Below are 27,626 nucleotides of genomic sequence, written 5' to 3' on the forward strand. Positions count from 1 at the left end.
AAAAAAAGAAAGAAAAAAAAAACAAATAACAAATAAAAAAAAAAGGAAAAGAAGAGAAAAAAAAAAATTTATCCTTGTTTGACAATGTGATCTTTTTTTTTTTTTGAAATTAAAAATTAAATGAAAGGAAAAAAAAAAGATTGATCATCGGTCATTAATAAAAATTTCTTCTCCTCGATTCTCCTTAATAATATTAACAAATTTTAGAGCATAATAATTATACAAGAAACGTCATCAAAAGGAGAACTATTTAATTAACTATAGAAAAAATGAAAAAATACTAAAAATAGTTATTTTAGAAATAATAAAAAAGTGGTATGAAAAATATTTACAGCTTAATCGTATAACGATTGTACATGTATCATAGCACATGATTGCACAAGGGCAACGATATGCGAAAATGACTCAATGACTCTTCATTTTATTATGTCTCCCGGTTTAAGTAATTTTTCTTTGTGGGTTTTGATCTGCAAAGTACAAACTTTAAAATTATATGTATATATATTATTTACATCTAATCTATGTACCACGGGATCATGGGAACGTCTTTTTTTTTTTTAACCTTGTGGGTACACCGTGTACGTGTTTGATTCCCCGACTCGTTTTTTAAAATGAAAAATAAAGTATAAAAAGGCTCCAATTTTCCCCTCCAGAAAGTTTCCTCGTAATTCTACCAATCTTTTATTTTTTATAACAGAAAACTACTCAAACAACTCTTTTTTTTGTTATTATTTTTGATCGTTTAATTACGTTTTTTTTTACTTGCAAATATTAAAAATATATATATATATATATATATATATTTTTCACAACCATTCATTCTCTTTTTTTTTTGACCGTTTCGCTACGGTTTCAAAAAATTTTTAATATTTGCAACATTTGCAACGATTTATTTTATTTTATTTTTTTCTTTTGTCACAAAAGAAATTTCAAATTTCAAATTACTCTTTGTTTCTTAAAAACTCAATCTTTTTATTGACAAAATGTCTCTCGCTAAAGCAAGAAAAGGATTAAAGACTGAAAAGAAAGGTGGAAAAGTATCTCCTGATCAAAAACTTCTCAACCAATTCTTTGAAACCCATGATAATCATAACAAGTCAGATAAAAATTTTAAATTCAGTCATGTATGTTAATAAATTTGATATAAATATATACGATTATTCGATGTCATTATCATAACTAATTTAAACCTTTTCTAACAGTTTCACCCTGGACATGCTGAGGATGCCTTTAAACTCTCTGCGGAATTTATGGAAATCGCAAACAAAAATCCTGATAATGCCATCGAGAAAGTTGTTGAACACGCGAATAAAGCATCTGAAACTTCGAATCTCGAATTAGTTCGTCATGCTTTAATGATGTTTATTTCTCATCATCCGTCTGCTCGTAACAAAAATTTGCGTATTCCTCCATTGATTAAGCGTTCTCCTGGATCTACTGTTCCCAAGAAGAAGCAAGTTTCAACTGCTGAAAAATTTAAGGAAACTGAAGGTGAAAACCCTGAATTATACATGAATTGGTATAGAGAAGATCCTAATCTCAATGAGCATCACGAGCATTGGCATATCGTTTATGGTGCTACTGGTGTACCTGATCTTGATAATCCTTTGACAAAACGTGTTCATAAGGATCGACATGGTGAATTGTTCGTTTATATGCATCGACAAATGCTGGCAAGATATGATATCGAACGTATTGGACTGGGTTTATCTTTGGTTAAACCTCTTGATGATTATTCTGCCCCAATTGAGGAAGGATATCATCCTAACGAAAATTTGGTTGATGCAGAAGATAGAAATGATCCTTACTCTACATTTGGTTCTCGTGATCATAAGAAACAACTTCGTAATATTCCTAGTAGTAAGGATAAAACTGAAGAACTCAAAACTGAAGACATGCAGACATCTCGTGAAAAGATCGAAAAAGCTGTTAATTGTGGTAAATTTTATAATGATACCAAGATCGATATTGATACGTTGGGCGCTGTTCTCGAATCTTATCAAAATGGCAATGTTGAACATTTGATTGAATATTATGGTCTTAAATATTATGGTGATAATATAGGTTTACATGGAAGTGGTCACCTTATTATAGGAAACATAACTGATGATCCTGGTGTGATGTCTCAAACACGCGTTGCTGCACGTGATCCGGCATTTTGGAGATGGCATCGTCATATAGATAATCTGGTCAAAACATGGGAAGAAAATCAAGAACCAAATGACTTTTCCAAATCACTACCTGTAAAACTTCAAGATGTCATTCTTGTATTCAAAGATAAACTGCCTATACACCATGGAGAAACCCAAGATGAAGAAGCAGCTGAATTTGGTAAAAAATCATTTGGTGGAGAAAATTTTTGTAAGGACGTATCAAAAAATGATATTGTTACAAATGAATTAGAAACAAAAATGAAAACTAGAGTGTGGACACATATTGCAGATTCAGGATCAACTGAGGAGATAGATTTTTTATTCCCTAGGGAATTTTATTATTATTTCCGTGTTGAAAATACTTCAGCAAGTGAATTTATAGCTACATTCCGCGTCTTTCTAGTACCAGAGGAATTAGCTGAATCAAGAGTTCATTGGATTGAATTAGATAAATTCAAAGAAAGTTTACCTGCTAATTCTAAAACGGTAGTATGCCGTGATTGTGATATGTCATCAATCGTACGTCAACCTCCGCAGAAAACCGATGATGAATTAGACGATACAGCTCTTCCGATTGATACTACTCCAGATGCAGAAGGAATTAATACTAATGACACATTTTGTGATTGTGGTTGGCCTTTCCATTTATTACTGCCCAGAGGAAGGAAAGGAGGAATGAAATTTAAATTGTTAGTATTTATTTCCGATTGGTCTGAAGATAAAGTAGAAGTACCAAAAGAAAATATTAGGTGTGGAAGTATTAGTTTCTGCGGTGCTCAAAAGCCTGCTGATAAATATCCCGACAATAAACCCATGGGTTATCCACTTGATAGACCTTTCAAAAATAATTCTTATAAAGAGGTAAGTAAATTTGAAAATCTTTCGAAATTTTGTTATGGAGAAATTAATTTTTATTAATTTTTACCTTATTAATTTCACAGACGTTTGCTGGATTAAACAATGCTGTTATTAAAGATGTTAGCATTAAATTGGTTAAAGACTTTCCTGAAATCGTCGAAGGCTGTTAACTAACCCATTTTGTAAATATATAAATATTTATTTTTCATATTTTTTCTTATAAATAATTTGCATGACACGATCGACCTTTAAAGTGTGATTTCCTACATTTAATTACTTTTCAAAACAGCAAAAACAGCAAAAACAGCAAAAAAAAAAAAAAAACAACTACTATTTACTAAATTCTAAGCCCCAAGTTTTTTTTTTTTAAGATAATTTTTCGTTTCTTTTTAAGATTTATTGTTATGTATAGCGTTTTTTTTTTATGATTTGATTTTCTAAAAGCTAGCTTTTTGTATATATGAACATTCTATTTTATTTTATTTTTTTCATTGGACATTATTTTTTTTTTAAATTTTCGCATCATTTATTTTTTTATTTTTTTTTTTTTTCAATTAAATATTTCAATTGAAAAATTATGTAATTATGTATTCCCAAAGAAGTTTTTGGCCAAAATTTTTTTTGGAACATTATGTAATTTTCTTTTTTATTAATAAAAAATCATAGAAAAATTGCAAAAAAAAAAATTTTTTATAAAATATAACTTTGAACTACGTGAAATTTTTTTTTTTTTTGAATTATCAAATGTTTCGTTTATTTGGAAATATCATAATTCTGATAAATCCAATTTCTTACAAAATTGAAGACATTCAATTGGATTTAGCATGATATAAATGATCATCTATTTTATCGAAACAAACATTTTTACAGGTATATGATGATATTATAACGCAGCGACAGCATATTCGTGATGCGTGTGACAGATCAACGAAACTACAAAACATTATCCAAATAAAAAATCTTAGAGAGGTGACGCAACTGCCAAAAAAAAACGCACACAAAAAAGTTTTTTATTATTAACATTAGTAATGATAATACATGGGTCTCGTGATCTACCAGATGTAGTGCTAAGATTGCCCATGATCATCGACAATGCACACGTGGGGACGAGTGGTTTTATATATTAGAATAGTAGTACTTATATGTATATTTCACGGCTTTTAATAATAGTTCTAATAAAAAAATAATAATAATGATAATACAGCTTTCTTAATCAATATTGAAATTTTATTTTTCCTGCACAATCAGATGCTTAGTTTATGCTATGCAACTCATAGTTAAAAAATATAATGACTTATTGAAGTCATTTCAGCGAAGGGACATTTCGCCGAAGATATGGAATTTATTAATTTTCCTTTTCTTTTTCAGAAGACAAATGGATTATTTGCATATTGTAAGTCGCGTTTGTTTAATTTTTTTAATCAAAGAAAAATTAATTTATTCGGTCTTACAATAAGTTCAAAAAAAAAAAACAAAATTCATAAATGGGAAAAGGATTAGGTGAGATGTCTTCAATAAAACGCCCATTAGGCGAAAAATCCCTTCGGCGAAACGTACCGTAACCATTTTTTAAAGTTAGGTTAATTAAAAAAGATAACTCAAGTTGTTTAATTTTCGCCAAATAAAAATTTTATTCAGTGTTTTTTTTTATTCCATGTTATTTCCGGTAAATGTATCATATTCACGGAATTTATAGCCTCAATTATCCAAGTTGCTTAGATTTTTAGTTATTTTTACAGAAATTGTGGATAAAATTTTTTACAGGGGGATACGGTAAGTTTAATCGAAACCAATTTCGCTGAGACCATTTTGTCCGTAATGAGATTTCGGAGGAGGCATTTTCACTTAATGAAAATTTTGTTGAATCCTTTCCTTGAATGATCCATTTTTATCATTTTACTGAAAATGGTCATGATTGTGAATTTATACGAATTTTAAAAATTATCAATACATTTTTATGTTCAATTTTGTAATTCTTAATTAAGAGATCAATTAATTTATTCTACCATCATCAGTTTTTTAAAAAAAGAAAAATTAAAGTTATGTAGCAATTATATAAGTTACTTGAATGTTAAAATGATGTTGTTCCGAGAAAGGGTATCCGGACTTTTCGCCGAAGCCCTTTTCACCGAAACCCATTTCGCCAAGCCAATTTCGCCGAAGGGATAATATTAAATATTTGGGTAGTATCTGAGTCACCTTCAAGTCTTGTATACCAGTAGCCATTCCTATGAAGAATTCACTAACGTTTTCTTCCTATATTCTGAATATAAAGAATTGTTGAGAGCTGTGCAGGCATTAGAAATTAAAAATTAAATGTAAAATTTTTTAAAGAAAGGCGTATTTTTTTCGTCATGTGAGGAAAATCCAAAATACTGATAATTTTTTTTTTAAAAAAAAAAGAAAGAAAATTCGTCATATAGGAAAATCCAAAAAACTGAATTTTTTTTTTAAAAAAAATGACGATTCCTAAAAAGACAATGATTTCTCGTGAAGAATTTCATTGTAAATTATTTTTATAGTTTAATTAAATTTTACCTGATCGGATTAGTTGCTATAAATTTGTTATACGCCAATCATTATGCAGCCTATATGGCTATATTAGAGTATAACCTTTCACAATTGAGAATACAGAGCATAATTTACTGGCTAATACTATATAATTATGCAATACTACAAAATTCTATAGTAACAACAATAGTAACAAAATATATTATTTTGATTATTTTATGATTTGCACAGAATTTAAGTCATCCGAAATTTGACCACTAACATTAAAGTATTAATGTACTGATATGTGTTACATGAAAAAATTTAAAAAAATTTTGAACAATATATTCGAAAATTTTGATATGTATACAGCAAAAAATACAGAGTTTTGCCAAAATCACGCTATACTGAACTCAGCTAGGCTATATAATTACCGCCTATATTGAGATTAGGGCCTGCGCCATTCCAAATCCTATATAAAAATCTTACCACACCCTGTCACTATATAAATAGTACTTTAAACGTGTAGTACAGGTGACATATAATGCAATTTAAATCCACTTGCGGGTGGTCTGAACGTCAAGGATTTTTTAAAGTATTCATTTAGATTTATTTTATAGATATAGATTATTTACATCTAATCTATGTACTACGGGGGTCTCTTTTTTTTTAACCTTGGGAAAATTGGAAGCACTATTGGAAGCATCTTTGGAACTAATAAAGCCATTTAAGCCTTCCAACCAAATTTTTATGCGATTTATGCAATTGGAAGTACAAATGCACATCACTGCTTGTGTGTGCACCATGTTTGATTCCCCGACTCGTTTATAGAATGAAAAATAAAGTATAAAAAGGCTCCAATTTTCCCCTCAAGAAAGTTTCCATAATTCTACCAATCTTTTATTTTTTAACAACAAACTACTCAAACAACTCTTTTTTGTTATTATTTTTGAACGTTTAATCACGTTTTTTTTTACTTGCAAATATTAAAATAATATATATATTTTTTTTTCACAGAAAAATTTACAATCATTCATTCTCTTTTTTTTTTGACCGTTTCGCTACGGTTTCAAAAAATTTTTAATATTTGCAACATTTGCAACGATTATTTTATTTTATTTTATTTATTTTTTTTTATCACAAAAGAAATTTCAAATTTCAAACTTCAAACTACTCTTTATTTCTTAAAAACTCAATCTTTTTATTGACAAAATGTCTCTCGCTAAAGCAAGAAAAGGATTAAAGACTGAAAAGAAAGGTGGAAAAGTATCTCCTGAACAAAAAATTCTCAACCAATTCTTGGAAGCCCCTAAAGATAAACATAAAAAGAAAGATAAAAAATTTAAATTCACTCAAGTATGTTAATAAATTTGATATAATATATATGATTATTCGATGTTATTATCATAACTAATTTAAACCTTTTCTAACAGTTTGACCCTGAACATGCTGATGCTGCCTATAATATCACTGTGGAATTTATGGAAATCGCTAACAAAAATCCTGAAAATGCCATCGAAAAAGTTATTGAATACGCGAAAAAAGCATCTGAAACTTCGGATCCCGAATTAGTTCGTCATGCTTTAATGATGTTTGTTACTCATCATCCGTCTGCTCGTAACAAAAATTTGCGTATTCCTCCATTGATTAAACGTTCTCCCGGAGCTACTGTTCCCAAGAAGAAGAACATTTCATTGGCTCCTGGTCCCCTGGTATCTACTCATTCTACTGAAAAGATTAAGGAAACTGAAGATAACCCTGAATTATATATGAATTGGTATAGAGAAGATCCTAATCTCAATGAGCATCACGAGCATTGGCATATCGTTTATGGTAGTAATGGTGTTCCTGATGTTAAGGATCCTAAAATCCGTGTTCATAAGGATCGACATGGTGAATTGTTCGTTTACATGCATCGACAAATGCTGGCAAGATATGATATCGAACGTCTTGGACTAGGTTTATCTTTGATTAAACCTCTTGATGATTATTTTGCCCCAATTGATGAAGGATATCATCCTAACGAAAATTTGGTTGATGCAGAAGATGAAGATGATCCTTACTCTACTTTTGGTTCTCGTAAACCTGGGTCAAAAAATCGTGATTATGGTAAAAAAGATGGTCCTTTCACACTTAAAGCAATGGATGCAAATCGTAAAAAGGTCGAAGAAGCTGTTAATTGTGGTAAATTTTATAATGGTGCCGAGATCGATATTGATACGTTGGGCGCTGTTCTCGAATCTTATGGAAAAGGTGATTTGATTAAATATTATGGTAGTTTACATGCAGGTGGTCACCTTACTATAGGACACATAATTGATGATCCTGGTGTGATGGCTCAAACACGCGTTGCTGCACGTGATCCGGTATTTTGGAGATGGCATCGTCATATAGATAATCTGGTCAAAACATGGGAAGAAAAACGAGAACCGAATGACTTTTCCAATTCATCACCTGTAAAACTTCAAGATGTCATTTTTGTATTCAAAGATAAACTACCTATACACCATGGAGAAACCCAAGATGAAGAAGCAGCTGCATTTGGTGAAAAAACATTTGGTGGAAAAAATTTTTGTACGGACGTATCAAAAAATGATATTGTTACAAATGAATTAGAAACAAAAATGAAAACTAGAGTGTGGACACATATTTCAGATTCAGGATCAACTGAGGAGATAGATTATTTATTCCCTAGGGAATTTTATTATTATTTCCGTGTTGAAAATACTTCAGCAAGTGAATTTATAGCTACATTCCGCGTCTTTCTAGTACCAGAGGAATTAGCTGAATCAAGAGTTCATTGGATTGAATTAGATAAATTCAAAGAATGTTTACCTGCTAATTCTAAAACGGTAGTATGTCGTGATTGTGATATGTCATCAATCGTACGTCAACCTCCGCAGAAAACCGATGATGAATTAGACGATACAGCTCTTCCGATTGATACTACTCCAGTAGATAATAATAATGACCGATTTTGTGATTGTGGTTGGCCTTTCCATTTATTACTTCCCAGAGGAAGGAAAGGAGGAATGAAATATAAATTATTAGTATTTATTTCCGATTGGTCTGAAGATGAAGTACCAACAATAAGTAGATGTGGAAGTATTAGTTTTTGCGGTGCTGAAGGAGCGGCTGATAAATATCCCGACAAGAAACCCATGGGTTATCCACTTGATAGACCGTTCAAAAATAATTCTTATAAAGAGGTAAGTAAATTTGAAAATCTTTTCGAAATTTTGTTATGGAGAGGAATTAATTTTTATTAATTTTTACCTTATTAAATTTCACAGACGTTTGCTGGATTAAATAATGCTATTATTAGAGATGTTTGCATTAATTGGGTTGATGAGTTTCCTGAAATCGTCGTTGAAGACAGCTGCTAACCAAACCATTTTGTAAATATTTAAATATTTATTTTTCATATTTTTTCTTATAACAATTTGCAAAGTGTGATTTCCTACATTAAAAAAAAAAACTAAGTTTTTTTTTTTTAAAAGATCCTAAGATAATTTGATTTTCTAAAAGCTAGCTTTTTGTATATATGAACATTATATTTTATTTTATTTTATTCATTGGACATTATTTTTTTTAAATTTTATTTATTTATTTATTTATTTCAATTAAATATTTCGATCGAAAAATTATGTATTCCAAAAAAAGTTTTGGCCAAAATATTTTTTGGAACATTATGTAATTTTTTTCTTTTTTTATTAATAAAATCATAAAAAATTGCAAAAAAAAATTTTATAAAATATAACTTTGAACTACGTGAAATTTTTTTTTTTTTTGAATTATCAAATGTTCGTTTATTTGGAAATATCATAATTCTGATAAATCCAATTTCTTGCAAAACTGAAGACATTCAATTGGATTAGCATGATATAAATGATCTTTTATTTTATCAAAACAAACATTTTTACAGGTATATGATGAGTTGATGATATTATAACGCAGCGACAGCATATTCGTGATGCGTGTGACAGATCAACGAAACCACAAAATATTATCCAAATAAAAAATCTGAGAGGTGATGCAACTGCTAAAAAAAAACGCACACAAAATGTTTAAATAGTTTTTTATTATTGGCATTAGTACATATAATGATGAATTAATGATAATACAGCTTCCCCAATAAATATTGAAATTTTATTTTTCCTGCACAATCAGATGCTTAGTTATGCTACGCAACTCGTAGTTAAATATCCGGACTTTTCACCGAAGTTCGTCTAACCGAAACCCATTTCGCAAAGCAATTTCGCCGAAGAATGTTTCACCGAAGTGCCATTTCGCTGATATACCATTTCCCCGAATGGACATTTCCCCGAATGGCCATTTTACCGATTTCGCCGAAGCCATTTTACCTAAGGACATTTCGCCGAAGCCATTTCGACGAAGGGACATTTCGCCGAAGATAGGGAATTAATTAATTTTCCTTTTCTTTTTCAGAAGACAAACGGATTATTTACACACGTTTGTTTGATTTTTTTTAATTAAAGAAAATTAATTTATTCAGTCTTTACAGTAAGTTCAAAAAAAGATAACAAATTCGTCGTACTCATCAATTCCGAAATATTTTTTATTTTCTTTGTATCGAATTGTTAATGATTAAGGAAATATATTAATCACTACCATTTTTGGCGAGGTGTCCTTCGACGAAATGGACGATTCAGGAAAAGGATTCGGCGAGTTGTCTTTGATGAAACTCCCTTCGGCGAGATGAGTTCAGTGAAATGGGTTTCGGCGAAATGGACTTCGGCGAAACGTACCGTAACCATTTTTTAAAGTTAGGTTAATTAAAAAGATAAGTTTTTTTCACCCTATAAAAAATTTATTCAGTGTTTTTTTTTATTCCGGATTATTTCCGGTAAATCATATTCACGGAATTTATAGCTTCAAAACATGGAAATTATCCAAGTTGCTTAGATTTTTAGTTATTTTTCCGCAAATGGATCATATCATATTCACGGAGTTTTTACAGAAATTATGGATAAAAAAATTTTTTACAAGGTTGAACTATTCAACGCTTATTATCTTATTATTTTTACTGTATAGGGATACGGTAGTTACGGTACGTTTCACCGAAACCAATTTCGCTGAAGCCATATGGTTCGTAATGAGGTTTCGCCGAGGAGACTGAATGGATATTTTGTCGAATGGATATTTTGTCGAATCCTTTCCCTGAATGATCCATTTTTACCAATATGAATTTTAAAATTATCAATACATTTTTATTTCCAGTTTTGTAATTCTCAATTAAGAGATCAATTAATTTATTCTATCATCATCAATTTTAAAAAAAAGAAAATTAAAGTTTGTTTTTATGTAACAATTATATAAGTTACTTGAATGTTAAAATGTCAGTGTTCCAAAAGGGTATTCGGACTTTTCGCGGGTTCTTTTCACCGAAACCCATTTCGCCAAGCCAATTTCGCCGAAGGGATGTTTCACCGAAGTGCCATTTCGCCGAGTGGGCATTTCGCTGAGAAGACAAACGAATTATTTAACACACTATATTAAGTCACGTTTGTTTAAAAAAAAGATAGTTTAAGAGGATTTGTACTTTGAGCATGAGTTGTTAATGATCAAGGAAATATGTTAATCACTCACATTTTCGACGAAATGTCCTTCGACGAAATGGACGATTCGGGGAAAAGGATTCGGCGAAATGTCCATTCAATGAAATGCACATTCGGCGAAATGTTCTTTCGGCGGAACTCCCTCGAAATGACTTCAGCGAAATGGTTTTCGGCGAAATGAACTTCGGTGAAACGTATCGTAACCCTACGAAAGAAAGATATTTTAAATAAAAATAGGTTATAAAAGAATTCATTCTTTAGAAATTATTCATTTTTTATCGAGCACATTGTAAAAATGTTGATCGCTACCATTTCAGTCAGCGAAATGGCTTCGGTAAAGGCCTAAAGGGTCATTCGGCGAAATATTTATTCGGCAAAATTGACTCCCGAGTGGTTACGGTACGTTTCACCTACATTATTATTTGTTTGTAATTTGTTTTCTTCTTCTACTGAAAGAATTCAAGGGAATCTTACGTGCATACGATATCTTCCATGATGATTTGTGACTTGTGCCCAAACAATGAAACAATATGCAAGACCGATTCCAATTATTTTGTAAAACTAATATATCCATTTAAGGTCTCTTTAACTTCACGCGTAAAAACGAGATTGTATTACCCAAAAAAAACAAATAAAAAAAAAGAAAAAAAATTAATCATCGGCATTAATAAGATTTTCCCCGATTCTCCTTTGTATTAGTATATTAACAAATCTTAATAATTATGCAGGAAACAATTGTAACATTATCAAGAATAAGGTATATTGTGTAGATTGTTTTTGTATCATAGCACAATTAGCACATGGATCGGATAAATATATTTGCGAAAACGTCAATATGACTTAATCAGTTAATTAATATAAACAAAGAAAGTTTATCATTTTACGGTTTAAGTAATTATTATAAAAAAAAGAAAGGTATAACAAAATCTACAAAATCTATCATTTTATAATCTTTCCTTATTTTAGTAATTAATTATTTATAATATTTCCTTGTTTAAGTAACTAATAATTTTTACAACATTTTCTTGTTTAAGTAATTAATATAACAAAAAATTTATCATTTATTATATTTCCCTGTTTAAGTTTAAGTAATTTTGGTTTTTCGATTTACAAACTTTAATTTATTATTGCAATTCTTTACATCTAATCTATTATCACGGGAGCGTCTTTTTAGCCTTGCAGGTGCACCGTGCTTTGATTCCCTGACCTTTTTTTTTTTTGATTGAAAAATAAAGAAATAAAGTATAAAAAGGCTTCAATTTTCCCTCAAGAAAGTTTTCCTTGTAGTTCTGCCAATCTTATATTTTCATAATAGCAAAACTACTTAACCAACCCTTAATATTTGTAACGATAATTAATTCTTGATAATTGATTTTATTATTTTTTCTTTTATCACAAAGTTCAAACTACTCCTTTTTTTTCCTAAAAACTCAATTCTTTTATTGACAAAATGTCTCTCGCTAAAGCAAGAAAAGGGTTAAAAACTGCCAAAAAAGGTGGAATATTAACTGATCAACAAAAATCTGTCAACGAATTCTTAAGAGTCCCTAAAAGTAACAAAACTAGCAGTAGATTCAGTCCAGTATGTTAATAAATTTGATATAATATATTCAATTAATTTTGATGATATTATCAAAACTAATTTAACCTTTTTTTAACAGTTTAACCGTGACCAAATTAGAGAAGCCTACAATTACTGTGCAAAATTTATGAAAATCGCTAACGAAAATCCTGATAATCCCATCGAGAAAGTTCTTGAGTATGCAAATGAAGCAACTGAAACTACTGATCCTGAATTAATTCGTTATGCTTTAATGTCTTTTATTACCCATCATCCGTCTGCTCGTAATCGAAATTTGCGTATTCCTCCCTTAATTCAACGTTCTCCTGAATCATGCGTTCCCCAAAAGAAACCAGGTCCCGTAGTATCTGATGAAAAAGTTGGGGAATCTGAAGGCGACATTGAATATGGCATGAATTGGTATAGAGAAGATCCTAATCTCAGTGAACATCACGAACATTGGCATATCGTTTATAGTGGTCAAGGTATTCCTGATTATAAAAATCCTGATATCCGTGTTAATAAAGATCGACATGGTGAACTGTTCGTTTACATGCATAGACAAATGCTGGCAAGATATGATATCGAACGTCTAGGAATGAATTTACCTTTGATCAAACCTTTGGATAATTATCGTGCCCCAATTGAGGAAGGATATAAACCTAACACAAATTTGCGTGATCGAAATGATGAAAGTGTAGGTAAAATTGATACATTTGGATCTCGTGAACCTAATTCAGCACTTAAGTTAAATAAAATCAATGAATTGGAAAAAAAACGTAAAGTGCTCGAAAAAGCTATCGAAATGGGTAAATTGACGGATGATATTGAGATCACTGTTGATCTATTGGGCGCTTTTGTTGAACCTTCCAATATTCCAGGAATACAGGAAATGGTTGATAAACAAGGTGGTTTACATGGCGACGGTCACGGTGCTATAGGAGACATAAATGACGATGACGATCCTGGTGTGATGACTCAAACACGCGTTGCTGTACGTGATCCGGCATTTTGGAGATGGCATCGTCATATAGATAATCTGATCAATACATGGGAAGAAAAACAAGAACCGAATGACTTTTCCAATTCACCACCTGTAGGGCTTCAAGATATCATTCTTGTATTTAAAGATAAATTACCTATAAACCATGGAGAAACTCAAGATGATGAAGCAGCTGCATTTGGTGAAAAAACATTTGGTGGAGAAAATTTTGATACGGATGTATCAGATAATAAGTATGTTACACATGAATTACAAACGAAAATGAAGTCCAGAATATTTGTGTATACTGAAGATTCACAATCACCCGAGAAGATAGATTATTTATACCCAAGGGAATTTTATTATTATTTCCGTGTTGAAAATACTTCATCATGTCAATTTGAAGCTACATTCCGCGTCTTTATAGTACCAGAGGAATTAGTTGAATCAAGATGTCATTGGATTGAATTAGATAAATTCAAAGAAAGTTTACCTCCCAATTCTAAAACGGTAGTATGTCGTGATTGTGATATGTCATCAATCGTACGTCAACCTCCGCAGAAAACCGAAGATGAATTAGATGATACAGCTCTTCCGACTGGTACTGGTACTACAGTAAATAAGCATAAAAGCTATTGTGATTGTGGTTGGCCTTTCCATTTATTATTACCCAGAGGAAGGAGAGGAGGAATGAAATTTAAATTGTTAGTATTTATTTCCGATTGGTCTGAAGATGAAGTACCAAGAATAAGTAGATGTGGAAGTATTAGTTTCTGCGCTTCTGAAGCGTCTGAAAAATATCCCGATAAGAAACCTATGGGTTATCCATTTGATAGACCGTTCAAAAATAATTCCTATGAAGAGGTAAGGAAAGAAAAATATTTCGAAATGTTTGTCATGGAGAAGAATTAATTTTTATTAATTTTTATCTTATCAAATTTCACAGACGTTTGCTGGATTAAATAATGTTGTTATTAGAGATATTTGCATTAATTGGGTTGATGAATTTCCTGAAGTCGTCGTTGAAGGTTGCTAACCAACCGTTTTGTAAATATAACTTAATAATGAACATAAATTTAGGAAATTTGTTAAATATTTATTTTCATTTTTAAGGTTATGATCATTTTGATTAGTAAGTCATCGTCTAAAAAAGTAAAGTGAATTTTCGTACAAAGACAAAATTATTAAAAAATTTTACAACTTTACTAAATATTTAATAAAAACGTTTATTTACAAGAAAAAAGTTATAAAATAGTATTTTCGAATGAACGAAACTACTATATATAAAAATGTGTAGTAACATATAACTGCTTAAAAAGCCCATTATTCTATTAAAGTATGTAATATATTTACAAACTTCGTGCATGTATTAAGTATTATCAGTTATTCTCATAAGTTCATGCAGTTGTTATTTAGGTCGGTTATCTCATATTACTATGTATTAGCATAATAATAAAATTATTGAATAGTAACGGGAGTTTATTATAAAAATTGCATAAACGGTCCTAATATATAATTATTACTAGGAAATGGAAACCGATGTAAGTCCGGAACGAAAGATTTGTACAAAAATCCAAATATCTTTAAAAATTCAATTTGTACAAAAAATCTGGCATCCCTAAAAAAATAATAATAAAAAATGAAACGTTAGAAACGTTTCTTTAAGGTTAAACAAGTAAGAAAAGCCCTTACAATTTACCTTTAAAAGTCCGGCATGTACAAAAAACCTGTGTTCCTAGATAAAAGAAAATAAAAATGAAACGCTAAAAACGTTTCTTTAAAGCAAAACAAATAAAAAACAACTCACCAGTCCGGTATGTACAAGAAATCCAGAAACCCTAGGAAAAAAATAAGAAAGTCGTTTAAAAGAAAAACATACTTACTAGCCGAAATCTAAAAAAAAAAGGTAATAAACTTTTTTACTTGTTTATTTTTGATGTACAGTAGCCCTGTTCATTTCTAGATCGTATCGGATTGACCGAAAAAATGTATAACCAATCAGATCATAGTTACAATTGAGCACAATTTTGATTGATCGGATTGGTTTATATATCCATAATAGCTTATAGGGCAAAAACACGTAGTTGTTGTTTATTATGTTTATTATAAAATCGATCAGGGAAAAACACCAATTTTTGTAGATCGGCTTGACTGACCGCTGACCGCATCAGTAACCAATTATTTTGGGGTACAAATTTGCGATCAATCCGGTCCGATCTAGAAATGAACAGGGCTAGTAGCACGAAATTATACACATTCTGTGCGGACCAATCAGAAATGACGCGTGCGGACAACCGGAAATCGCCACGTGACACTAATTGTCATCGACCTTCGTAAAATTATATAGTCCTTCGCTACGCTCCGGACAATAATAATACTAGGAAGTAAGTTCAAATTCATTGGATGACGTCACTTGAGGGACAGCTAATATCACGTGATCGATCATTTGGTGGCGCACTGTGCCGCAAAAAAAAAAAATTTATATAAACTTCCCTATTATTAGTTTTTTTTCCTGTAGGATCTTAATTATGCATAACAATTGAAACATCCCCAAAAAGAGAAATCTTAACTTATTATTAACTATTATCTGTGGGAAAAAAATGTAAAATATTAAAAATAATTATTTAGAAATAAAAAGTAGATTGTTTATGTATTTGTAGCTAGGGATGGCAAAAAACATATTTTAAAACAATTTTGGCGGTTTAAAACATATTTTAAATAAGTTTTAAAACATTAAGCACTAGCCTTTATTACGTAATTCATATATATTTGCAATAAAAATTTAAGCATCTTATTGTATAGTATAATTTAAATCTTCTGGAAAACTTTACATTTCATCAAATGATCTTTTAATCGATCAATTAAATCAATAATGTCATTTTCACAATAATTACACTTTTGGCGAGGTGTACTTCTGTAACTTTTTCAAAGTGCTTACGGACGTCTTCTGATGGTGGTCTTCCACGAGAAATAATTTTAAAAAAGCTGTTTTGCAAAGAGATCACTAAAGGTTGCTTAAAAACACAGAAAAGGGTTAAAATATAATTTACGCAATAATCATGCCGATCAATGTTTTAAACCTACTTAATAAAATCTTTTTTGAATGATACTAGATCACAACATGATGCAAGAAACGGTAATAATATTAATTTTTTTTTATTTTACAATCTTAGACTCCAAAAAAAAAAAAAGTTTTTTAAATCAATAAAAAAAACTGATTCAAAACATCTTGCTTTAAATCACGTGCAATCCTAATCATACTGTAGCACATGGATCGGATAAATATATTGACGAAAACAGCAACATGTTATCGGTTAATTAGGTATGACAAATCTAGCATTTTATAATATTTCCTTATTTTAGTAATTAGTTATTTAAAATAATTCCTTGTTTAAGTAACTAGTAATTTTTATAACATTTTCTTGTTTAAGTAATTAATATAAAAAAAAAAATTTATCATTTTATAATATTTCCTTGTTAAAGTAATTTGGTTTTTTTGATCTACAAACTTTAATTTATTATTGCAATTCTTTACATCTAAATCTATGATCACAGGAGCGTCTTTTTAGCCGTGCATACTTTGATTCCCTGACCTTTTTTTTTAGATTGAAAAATAAAGTATAAAAAGGCTTCAATTTTCCCTCAAGAAAGTTTTCCTTGTAGTTCTGCCAATCTTATATTTTCATAATAGCAAAACTACTTAACCAACTCTTAATATTTGTAACGATAATTAATTCTTGATAATTGATTTTATTATTTTTTCTTTTATCACAAAGTTCAAACTACTCCTTTTTTTTTCCTAAAAACTCAATCCTTTTATTGACAAAATGTCTCTCGCTAAAGCAAGAAAAGGGTTAAAAACTGCCAAAAAAGGTGGAATATTAACTGATCAACAAAAATCTGTCAACGAATTCTTAAGAGTCCCTAAAAGTAACAAAACTAGCAGTGGATTCAGTCCAGTATGTTAATAAATTTGATATAATATATTCAATTTATTTTGATGATATTATCAAAACTAATTTAACCTTTTTTTAACAGTTTAACCGTGACCAAATTAGAGAAGCCTACAATTACTGTGCAAAATTTATGAAAATCGCTAACGAAAATCCTGATAATCCCATCGAGAAAGTTCTTGAGTATGCAAATGAAGCAACTGAAACTACTGATCCTGAATTAATTCGTTATGCTTTAATGTCTTTTATTACCCATCATCCGTCTGCTCGTAATCGAAATTTGCGTATTCCTCCCTTAATTCAACGTTCTCCTGAATCATGCGTTCCCCAAAAGAAACCTGGTCCCGTAGTATCTGATGAAAAAGTTGGGGAATCTGAAGGCGACATTGAATATGGCATGAATTGGTATAGAGAAGATCCTAATCTCAATGAACATCACGAACATTGGCATTTCGTTTATAATAGTGATGGTATTCCTGATTATAAAAATCCTGATATCCGTATTAATAAAGATCGACATGGTGAACTGTTCGTTTACATGCATAGACAAATGCTGGCAAGATATGATATCGAACGTCTAGGAATGAATTTACCTTTGATCAAACCTTTGGATAATTATCGTGCCCCAATTGAGGAAGGATATAAACCTAACACAAATTTGCGTGATCGAATTGATAAAAATGCAGATAAAATTGATACATTTGGATCTCGTGAACCTAATTCAGTACTTAAGTTTGATAAAATTAATGAATTGGAAAAAAAACGTAAAGTGCTCGAAAAAGCTATCGAAATGGGTAAATTGACGGATGATATTGAGATCACTATTGATCTATTGGGCGCTTTTGTTGAACCTTCCATTATTCCAGGAAAAGAGAAAATGGTTGATGAACAAGGTGGTTTACATGGAACCGGTCACGGTGCTATAGGACGCATAACTGACGATCGTGGTGTGATGCTTGATCCACGCACTGCTGCACGTGATTCGGTATTTTGGAGATGGCATCGTCATATAGATAATCTGATCAATACATGGGAAGAAAAACAAGAACCGAATGACTTTTCCAATTCACCACCTGTAGGGCTTCAAGATATCATTCTTGTATTTAAAGATAAATTACCTATAAACCATGGAGAAACTCAAGATGATGAAGCAGCTGCATTTGGTGAAAAAACTTTTGGTGGAGAAAATTTTGATACGGATGTATCAGATAATAAGTATGTTACACATGAATTACAAACGAAAATGAAGTCCAGAATATTTGTATATACTGAAGATTCGAAATCACACGAGAAGATAGATTATTTATTCCCGAGGGAATTTTATTATTATTTCCGTGTTGAAAATACTTCATCATGTCAATTTGAAGCTACATTCCGCGTCTTTATAGTACCAGAGGAATTAGTTGAATCAAGATGTCATTGGATCGAATTAGATAAATTCAAAGAAAGTTTACCTCCTAATTCTAAAACGGTAGTATGTCGTGATTGTGATATGTCATCAATCGTACGTCAACCTCCGCAGAAAACCGTAGATGAATTAGATGATACAGCTCTTCCGACTGGTGCTGGTACTACAGTAAATGAGAATAAAAACTATTGTGATTGTGGTTGGCCTTTCCATTTATTACTACCCAGAGGAAGAAGAGGAGGAATGAAATTTAAATTGTTAGTATTTATTTCCGATTGGTCTGAAGATGAAGTACCAAGAATAAGTAGATGTGGAAGTATTAGTTTCTGCGCTTCTGAAGCGTCTGAAAAATATCCCGACAAGAAACCTATGGGTTATCCATTTGATAGACCGTTCAAAAATAATTCCTATGAAGAGGTAAGGAAAGAAAAATATTTCGAAATTTTTGTCATGGAGAAGAATTAATTTTTATTAATTTTTATCTTATCAAATTTCACAGACGTTTGCTGGATTAAATAATGTTGTTATTAGAGATATTTGCATTAATTGGGTTGATGAATTTCCTGAAGTCGTTGAAGACTGCTAACCAAACCGTTTTGTAAATATAAATTAATAATGAACATAAGTTCAGGAAATTTGTTAAATATTTATTTTTATGTTTAAGGTTAAGGAGTATAATGATCACTTAAATCATCGTCTAAAAAATAGTGAATTTTTGTACAAGATAAAAATTTTTTTTAAATTATTAAAAAAATTTACAACTCTACTAATATTTAATAAAATCATTATCAATTATTATTCCTTTGTTACGAGAAACTTTTATATTATTTGATTACGAAATCATATAAAAATGTAGAGTAACATATTAACTGCTTAAAAAAAAAATCATTTTATTAAGTATATATAGTATATTTACAAGCTTTGCTTATTACGGGAATCATGTATTAAGTACTATTACCATAAAAGTATAATATATTAGTTGCTTCAACTACTATTTATATTGATTTTTTTTATTAAATAAAATGGTTTATTTCGCATCATTTATTATTTTCGATTGAAAAATCATGCATTCCAAAAGTTTTGGCCAAACCTTTTTTGAAACATCATAAAAATTTTTTTTTGTTTTAAAAAATATTTTTTTTATTAATAAAGAAAAAACAGAAGAATTGAAAAAAATTTTTTTTTTTTTTAAAAAAGTAAGTTTTTTTTAAAAAAATTTCAATCTATATTACATTACAATTACAAATTAATACAAAATTATTACAAAATTATTATTAGGAAAAAAAAATTTAGACTTCAAATAAATAATAATAAATAAAATTTTTTTTTTTTTTCTGCTTCTGGAGCACCTTTTCTATTTAATTGCCGAAATTGAAGGTTAGTAACTCCTTCATTTTTTTTTTAACTATTTAAATATTCTTCCCAATTAACTTTAAAATACTTTTTTTTAAACCAACTGGAAGGTTTCTTTAACTTTCTTTGCCTGACTCCATGAATTTTAGTAATATAGTAATAATATCTTCCATCATCAAAATAGTCTATATAGGCAGGAAATTCATTAAATTTCGCATGTAAACTTTGCAATTCGATCGGTATATAATTTATTGAAGGTGGTTGTACGAACATTGAGGAAGAATCAGATTTAATAGATAAAGCAGGAGAAGATTGAGATTGAGATTGGGAATTAATAGATGCGGTAGGATAATTAATAGAAGTTGAAGATGAAGAAGTTAAAAATGCGTTCGATTCTTTCTTCAACTTATCGATTTGTCGGACAATTGGTGTAAAGCCAACCGAGTTGGGTATATTGGAGCGAGGAGAAGTATTAGGTTGAGATTGAATATTATAAACCGATGATCTTGGAGAAGTATTATTATATTGAGATTGAATATTATAAACCGATGATCTTGGAGAATTATTATTATATTGAGATTGAATATTATGAATCGATGATCTTGGAGAATTATTATTATATTGAGATTGTATATTATAAATTGATGATCTTGGAGAATTATTATATTGAGATTGAAAATTATGAACTGACGTTCTTGGTGAATTAAGTTGAGAAGAATTATTAAGAATTGATGTTTGTGGAGAATTTTGAGTTGAATCAAAATTTTGTAAAGAGATTTGTTCACTTGGATCAACAGCTACAGTTTTAATAATCGATTCTTCATTGAACGTAATTCTTGCTGAAAGGATCGTTGGATTCAATGATTCTTCATTGAACGTAATTCTTGCTGAATGGATCGTTGGATTGGATGATCCTGTTGAAAGAATTGAAAGAGGAGGAGATGATTGTAACTTTGAAATAATGCATCCAGCGCATTCGCAGTCCGCACCAACATTACATGCAGGTTTGTAATAATCCGAACCTGTAAGGTTTTTCTGATTTATTCAAGAGAATTTTGGTATTAATAAAAAAAGTATGAAAAGAAAAAAAGATTTAATAAAATAGTATATTTTATTACCTTTTCAATGCGTTTAATTACAACCTGTAAAAAAAAAAAATATTTTAATTCATGAGATTGAAAATAAAAAAAAAAATTTCAAATTAAATTAAATCATACCATCTTTCCATTTTTAATACGTTTTGCGGTAACGATATGACTTTTTTGTCCTTGATGGCAACGTATTTTGAACTTTTTGAATTTGGTAATAATTTTAAAATACCATTTTTTATCATTTTGCACTTTTGGACATTTAACAATTTCGTAACTTTCTTGTGAAAGTTCATTTAATTCTTTAATAATTATAGGATCACAACAAGGTTCAAATCTTTTTTGTTCGATATTTTGTTCGATATTTTGTTTGATATAAATAGGACCAACGGAATGTCTTCTCGTATCTTGAACTTTTTTAAAAGAATAAGATGATGCGGATCTACGCAGTCTATGTATTTTACCACTATCATCATGTTCATCAAAAGATAGCGGATGAACTTCAATATTTTCAGGTATTGAAGTAATATTAGAAGAACGTCTTGCGTTCGAAGAACTCGTTAATGATAATGAACTATCCGAACTGGAACTAATTGATTGTTGTTGTGATTGTTGATTGTTATTTTCTAAAGAAAGGCGTGAATTACGGGCATTTTTAATCGCAAGCCTTTTTAGAAACATCACAAGGAAAAGTATTTATTATTATAAATAAAAAAAAATAGAAAAATTAATTCTTTTTTGAATAAAGAGAAAGAGAAAGAAAAAAAAATATTTTTTTTTTTTTTGGATGAGACAATTAACATTTATATATATATTCCTTTGTTCTTTCAATCAGTTGACCATTTTTAGAAGTAAAACAATGGCTTTCAAATATAATCATTCAAAATAAATGGAACCTTGATACAATGTCTTTCAAATAGAAATCATTCAGAAAAAAAAAAAAGATATACTATAGTATGAAAGGAAAACGGGCAAAAAAATAGGTTAAATTACGTATTGTTTATATTTTTCTTTCATTAATCTTACCGATTAGTATGAACCTGTAACGCAGATTCCTTTTTTACTTTCAAAGTTTGCAGATCGAGAATAATTATATAATATTCTAGAAAAAAGGATTCCTAATAAGGGAACGAGAATCTACATGATGCATTTAAACGTTTAACGAACGTCCGAGGGGAGAATTTTCAAGATTAAAAAATTTCCGTACAATGAATAAACAGGTACTTAGTAAACAATGCATTAAAAATGTGTTGACGATCGATCAGCATTTTCAATCACATGGTGTATAAACCATGATGTTACGTTCTATGTTTTATTGTAGGAATTTAATCAGCGAGAGAGTTATTAGAAATTTTAAATTTTTTAATTTTTTATTCGTAAAAAAGTTTGAGCGGTTGATGCAATTTTTCATGTTATCATAAGCCCATAACTTTGTTATTAATAATAATTACTTATGTTCCTTTATATTACTAAGTAATAAATTGTGCTTCTCAGGACAGGTAGTATCAGCCGCTGTACTGGCAGGAGTGATCGAGAAAGCAAAAAAAGAGAGTAACATTATCAAATTATAAACTTGTGAAATTCATCCAAGGGGGAAATCAAAGCTCATGTTAAAGATCATCTAAAAAAATTAATTATTGCGTAATTTGGTAAATTATAATGGAAATCAATTTCGAATGATGATTCTGGAACAACCTTATAACGACAAATGTCCATGCATATGCAACAAAATATTGCTGGTAAAACCCTCAATAGCAAATGTCTAAACTTTTAAAGCAATTCATATTGCTATTTATTTTCCTGTATTTTACATATTCAGTAAAATTATTTTAATGTTGTATAACCTTCAATAGAAAATGTCTAGCCATTATAATAAAAATTTTATGGAGACATGTCAAATGATCTTATATTTTCGGTTCCACAGATGCAAAGGTACAAACAAAAGATAAATTCCCATCTAGTGTAACAGGCAACTTAATTTTATTTTAAAGATAAAAAGCGAGATAAATCATAGTTTCTTATTTTTTTTAAAAAATATATATATATATATTTTAAATAATAAAATTTAAAAAATACTCTCCAAGTTCCAATGGATTTTGTTGGCATAAGCATTAGTGAAAATAACGACGATATCAATAAAAATATTGTCAACTATACCGATACCGATAGCGATGACGAAGTAGATAAACCGAAACAGCGTATCGATAAACCTATTCTAGAAGTATCCCCAGATGGAACATTTCTTGTTACTTACAATCCTAAGGATCACTCAATCGCCGGTTGGAATGCTAAAGATATAGAGGAGGGACAACTTACTAATACCAATTGTCCTAAAATTCCTGAAATAGATAAAGATATAGACCAAATACGTGTTTCCAATGATAAGAAACTTGCGTATACGGTTTATGAAGAAAACAACAAATGTTACCCAAGTAAGAAGTATTTAATTATTTGATTCATGTATTTATTTAATACATTATCTAATATATATTAAATTTATATTTCATTAGAAATAATTGATCTTAATAATAATAGTAAAGAAATTGAACTAAATTTACATTTGAAAACAATTTATCAAAATTGTTCGTGGCATTATGATTTTAATATAAATAATGAATTTATTTTATATGGTAATTATTGGGTTATAAACAGTAAATATAAATACCAAAAGCATAATTTTCTTTGGATTTATTCTACAGAAACTAAAGATAACAAATGGTTTTGTAAAAAAATTTACCTGATACCTGAAGATTTTGAAGTAATAAATATATCAAAATATGTTGTCAATAATAAACTTTATTTATTTTCAAAAAATTCCATTTTTGAATGGGACTTTGTTGAAAACCATGGTATGAGAATATTTTATATTAGTAAGGAGGAGTTTAAGGTAATTAATACTCATTAAAATTATTTTTTTTAAATGTATATTATATTTACGTTATATAATTAATAATAATATTCTTTATTTTTTAATAGTCACGTGACAGTGAGAGTGACAGTGAGAGTGACAGTAAGGATCTTAAAAATAATATCAGAATTTCCCGTAAGGATAAATTTCTTTTTATAAGAATTATGGATAAAATTATTATTTATTCTATCGAATTAGCTATTCGTATTGTTTCTTTGGATATAAATGGTACTATTTTTATTTTTATTTATTTATTTTTTTTTATCAATTATTAATTACAATTTTCCTTTTTCCATTATTCAGATACTTCACTTTATAAGTCGACGAAATATCATGGTTTATTTCCCTCATTACCCTTATTATTTCCACTATTAAGTAGTAAAATTCAAGATTCTATTATTGGAGCAAATTATGAAATTATTGAAACTACAGAAAAATACGCATTTGGAATGTTAGATGATAATGTTTGGAAGATTAAATTAGAAGAAGATATATCAAAAATAAATTTTCCATCCCAAGATTCTGATGTACAAATTATTGAAGACAGTAATGACCATTTCGATGAACACTTAAATATTAATATATTTAATCCACATATGGGTAAAATACATGATTTGTTTCAAAAAGTATCAAATTCTGGAAAAAAATATAGGAATATGTTAGATCATACGGATCCACATCAAGATTTATTAAAACGGGATATAATAACTGATAAATTACGATGGAAAATTCAAATTTGTGGACTCGATAAAATAGTGTTAAACGTTTATAAAAAAGTGAATGTTAATGATAGCAAATGGGAATCAACTGGCTATGGGGAAACAGAATTTCACATTTTGGATACTCGAAAAATTAAATTACTTGAAATTGAGTTATTAAATGATGATGATATTATTATAATTACAACCATAGGTGTTTTGATTTATCATTATTATCATCATCATAAAATTAAGAAATCTATTTCTTTAATTTATTGGAATTATATGGAGTTGACCAAACCTTTAATAAATTTAATTCCTGAAAGTCGCGAAACGTTTATAGATTTGAAAGAATTTAAAGAATTATTAAAACCTTATCATGATACTTCACAACATAATTTACCTTTACCGAATGATTATAGTTTTAAAAAATGTGAGGATTGGAAGTCATATATAAGAGATGGTAATAAGGAAAGTTTTCTGAAATATGGTGCTGAATTATTAAAATATGCAATTGAAGAACATGATTTAGAATTAATAGAAAATATCTATTCAAGGTGTATAAATAATTTTAAAAAAGATTTAGGAAACAATAGGACGTTTTTAAGTATTATTACTTCTAACATGTCATCACTTAATGAAAATTATCCGGGATATGTTTCAAGATATACAAATGAAACAAATATGATTATAGATAAACCTTCTTATAAAGAGGGATATCAACGTAAAGGAGATCATCTTAATCCTTTTCAACTTGAAGTAGTTGATTTTTCTCGATCCATTCCATGGTTAAAATATAATGTATTTTTATACAATTTAGAAAGCAGTCATAAAAATATATACAAGATATTTAATATCATTCAATCATTAGTAATGATCTTACTTTTTCCCATTTTTTATATATTAAAAAAATATCTTTTAATTAGTAATATTATTGAAAAAGAGAGTATTTCTGCTGAGTATTTTAAATTCCATGAATATTTAACAGCAAAAAATACAAAAAAAACACCATCGATTATGTTTATGGTTCCTTATTTTAAATTCATTAATTATCAACAACGTGATAATTGGTTTTTAGAATTATTTTACCCTCAAACTAATCCATTTGTTGAAACTACAGCGAACAAGGATATCTATGATACATGGAATGGTGAAGCAATAATTAATTTTAAATGGAACACTTATGGGAAATATTATTATTCAATAATTTGGATTGGATTTTTAGCTTTACTTGGATGTTTTACTGCTGCTGCAACAATTCCTCAACAATATATTGATGATGATGTTCGAAAAAATCTTTTGGTTGCTTCAATTGTAATTGGATTTATTCATTTGATTTTTGAAGTTCGTCAGTTTATTTATGACCCTTTTAAATGGATTCTTGATTTTTGGAATATATTTGGTAAATAAATATAAATCTTATCAATTTATGGTAAAAAATTTATTAATTGTATTATTTAAAATTTTAGATATAATCGCATATGTGCTTCCAATTTATACTTCTTTTTATTGGCTTCAAATTGATGAAATGAATGATAAGATAATTCAATTACTTTCCTTTTCATGCTTATTTTTAGATATAAAATTTTTATTATTTTTTAGAGCATTAGAATATTTTGGCATGTACTTTGCAATCATGATTCATGTTGCAAAAAAGATTATTTCCTTTTTAATACTCTTACTTATTGTTGTAATAAGCTTTGCGCATGCGTATTATATTTTATTATTACCAAGATCCGATTTTTCATTTGGGCAACGTACTATTAATAATGATCCTAATAATCCTTGGAATTTGGCATCTACTTATAATCTAATATACGAAAATGGGACTGTGGATTCTAACCCATTTTTGATTCAACCACCTAATGAAAACACAAATATGTTTATAGATTTTAAAACATCACTTTTTGCAACTTATAAATTCTTAACAGGTATTTTCAAATTTAAATTTTTAAACAATTTTATCGTTTTTACAATCTAAAGTATCTTTTTAACCTTTTTAATTTATAGGTGATTCAGGCGCATTAACTAATTGGTCATATTTAAACAATCCACCACATGTAATTTTGATTGTCTTATTTTCACTCTTGGTTGTTGTATATCTTATGAATTTGTTTATTGGGTTACTCAATAATGAGATACAAGCAAATAATAATAGAGCAGCTTATTTTATGCAGAAGGCACAGGTAATATAACTTCGTCATTATTTAGTATTAACAATGAAAAATTATTATGATACTAAAATATTTTTAATATTCTCTTAGGTTCTAGCTGAAATTGAGTTATTTTACCTGTTACCATTTCAGAGACGTTGGAAGGAATGGTTTCCTGAAGTAATGTATGTTAATTTTAAAATTTTATTCTTTTTTTTTTAAAAAAAAAATGTATGGTCGATACGAATATTTCTATAATCTTTCTTTCTTTTTTTTTGAAGGCATTATTACGCGAATGTTGATGATATTCAAAAAGTAATCCGAGAAATGAAACCAAATAAATGGAAAAGTTTCAAAAAAGCGTTCCCAGAATTAGGACAAAAATTATCAAAAAAAGTTCATAGTGAACCCGAAGGCGAGGAGGAGTAGGTTAAAATTAAGT

The 27,626-nt window shown here is 29.1% G+C and overlaps 6 protein-coding genes across 6 annotated transcripts; 5 read left to right on the top strand and 1 right to left on the bottom strand.

The window, feature by feature from the left end:
* The first annotated feature begins 664 nt into the window (after positions 1-664).
* On the top strand, positions 665-3,705 carry OCT59_007576 (uncharacterized protein). The gene is made up of 3 exons (XM_025316383.2): positions 665-1,124; positions 1,203-3,014; positions 3,095-3,705. The coding sequence occupies exons 1-3, from the start codon at positions 984-986 to the stop codon at positions 3,179-3,181; spliced, it is 2,040 nt and encodes a 679-aa protein (XP_025180608.2). The 5' UTR covers positions 665-983; the 3' UTR covers positions 3,182-3,705.
* A 3,008-nt stretch (positions 3,706-6,713) lies between these two features.
* On the top strand, positions 6,714-9,252 carry OCT59_007577 (uncharacterized protein; the record flags this gene model as incomplete). Its single annotated transcript, XM_025325558.2, has 3 exons — positions 6,714-6,857; positions 6,935-8,710; positions 8,795-9,252. The coding sequence occupies 3 exons, from the start codon at positions 6,714-6,716 to the stop codon at positions 8,885-8,887; spliced, it is 2,013 nt and encodes a 670-aa protein (XP_025180607.2). The 3' UTR covers positions 8,888-9,252.
* A 3,111-nt stretch (positions 9,253-12,363) lies between these two features.
* OCT59_007578 (uncharacterized protein) lies at positions 12,364-14,871 on the top strand. The gene is made up of 3 exons (XM_066149633.1): positions 12,364-12,662; positions 12,742-14,487; positions 14,570-14,871. Exons 1-3 carry the CDS (start codon positions 12,531-12,533, stop codon positions 14,657-14,659), a joined length of 1,968 nt encoding a protein of 655 aa, XP_065998775.1. The 5' UTR covers positions 12,364-12,530; the 3' UTR covers positions 14,660-14,871.
* A 2,579-nt stretch (positions 14,872-17,450) lies between these two features.
* On the top strand, positions 17,451-19,570 carry OCT59_007579 (uncharacterized protein; the record flags this gene model as incomplete). The annotated part of the gene is made up of 3 exons (XM_066149642.1): positions 17,451-17,582; positions 17,662-19,401; positions 19,484-19,570. The coding sequence occupies 3 exons, from the start codon at positions 17,451-17,453 to the stop codon at positions 19,568-19,570; spliced, it is 1,959 nt and encodes a 652-aa protein (XP_065998776.1).
* An 815-nt stretch (positions 19,571-20,385) lies between these two features.
* On the bottom strand, positions 20,386-22,106 carry OCT59_007580 (uncharacterized protein; the record flags this gene model as incomplete). Its single annotated transcript, XM_025325556.1, has 3 exons — positions 20,386-21,372; positions 21,456-21,479; positions 21,555-22,106. The coding sequence occupies 3 exons, from the start codon at positions 22,104-22,106 to the stop codon at positions 20,386-20,388; spliced, it is 1,563 nt and encodes a 520-aa protein (XP_025180604.1).
* Positions 22,107-23,514: 1,408 nt separating this feature from the next.
* OCT59_007581 (uncharacterized protein) lies at positions 23,515-27,613 on the top strand (the record flags this gene model as incomplete). The annotated part of the gene is made up of 12 exons (XM_066149655.1): positions 23,515-23,857; positions 23,936-24,055; positions 24,125-24,312; positions 24,402-24,561; positions 24,637-25,819; positions 25,958-26,433; positions 26,501-26,654; positions 26,766-26,962; positions 27,042-27,091; positions 27,209-27,217; positions 27,296-27,369; positions 27,466-27,613. 12 exons carry the CDS (start codon positions 23,515-23,517, stop codon positions 27,611-27,613), a joined length of 3,102 nt encoding a protein of 1,033 aa, XP_065998777.1.
* Between the last annotated feature and the right edge of the window lie 13 nt (positions 27,614-27,626).

The sequence above is a fragment of the Rhizophagus irregularis genome, chromosome 15, assembly GCF_026210795.1.
Source record: "Rhizophagus irregularis chromosome 15, complete sequence".
Taxonomy (NCBI): Eukaryota; Fungi; Glomeromycota; class Glomeromycetes; order Glomerales; family Glomeraceae; genus Rhizophagus; species Rhizophagus irregularis.

Coding starts and splice junctions, on each gene's coding strand:
- OCT59_007576 (XM_025316383.2), top strand. CDS start 984: ATGTCTCTCGCTAAAGCAAGAAAAGGATTAAAGACTGAAAAGAAAGGT. Junction 1,125..1,202: donor AAAATTTTAAATTCAGTCAT/GTATGTTAATAA, acceptor CTTTTCTAACAG/TTTCACCCTGGACATGCTGA. Junction 3,015..3,094: donor AAAATAATTCTTATAAAGAG/GTAAGTAAATTT, acceptor TTAATTTCACAG/ACGTTTGCTGGATTAAACAA.
- OCT59_007578 (XM_066149633.1), top strand. CDS start 12,531: ATGTCTCTCGCTAAAGCAAGAAAAGGGTTAAAAACTGCCAAAAAAGGT. Junction 12,663..12,741: donor CTAGCAGTAGATTCAGTCCA/GTATGTTAATAA, acceptor TTTTTTTAACAG/TTTAACCGTGACCAAATTAG. Junction 14,488..14,569: donor AAAATAATTCCTATGAAGAG/GTAAGGAAAGAA, acceptor CAAATTTCACAG/ACGTTTGCTGGATTAAATAA.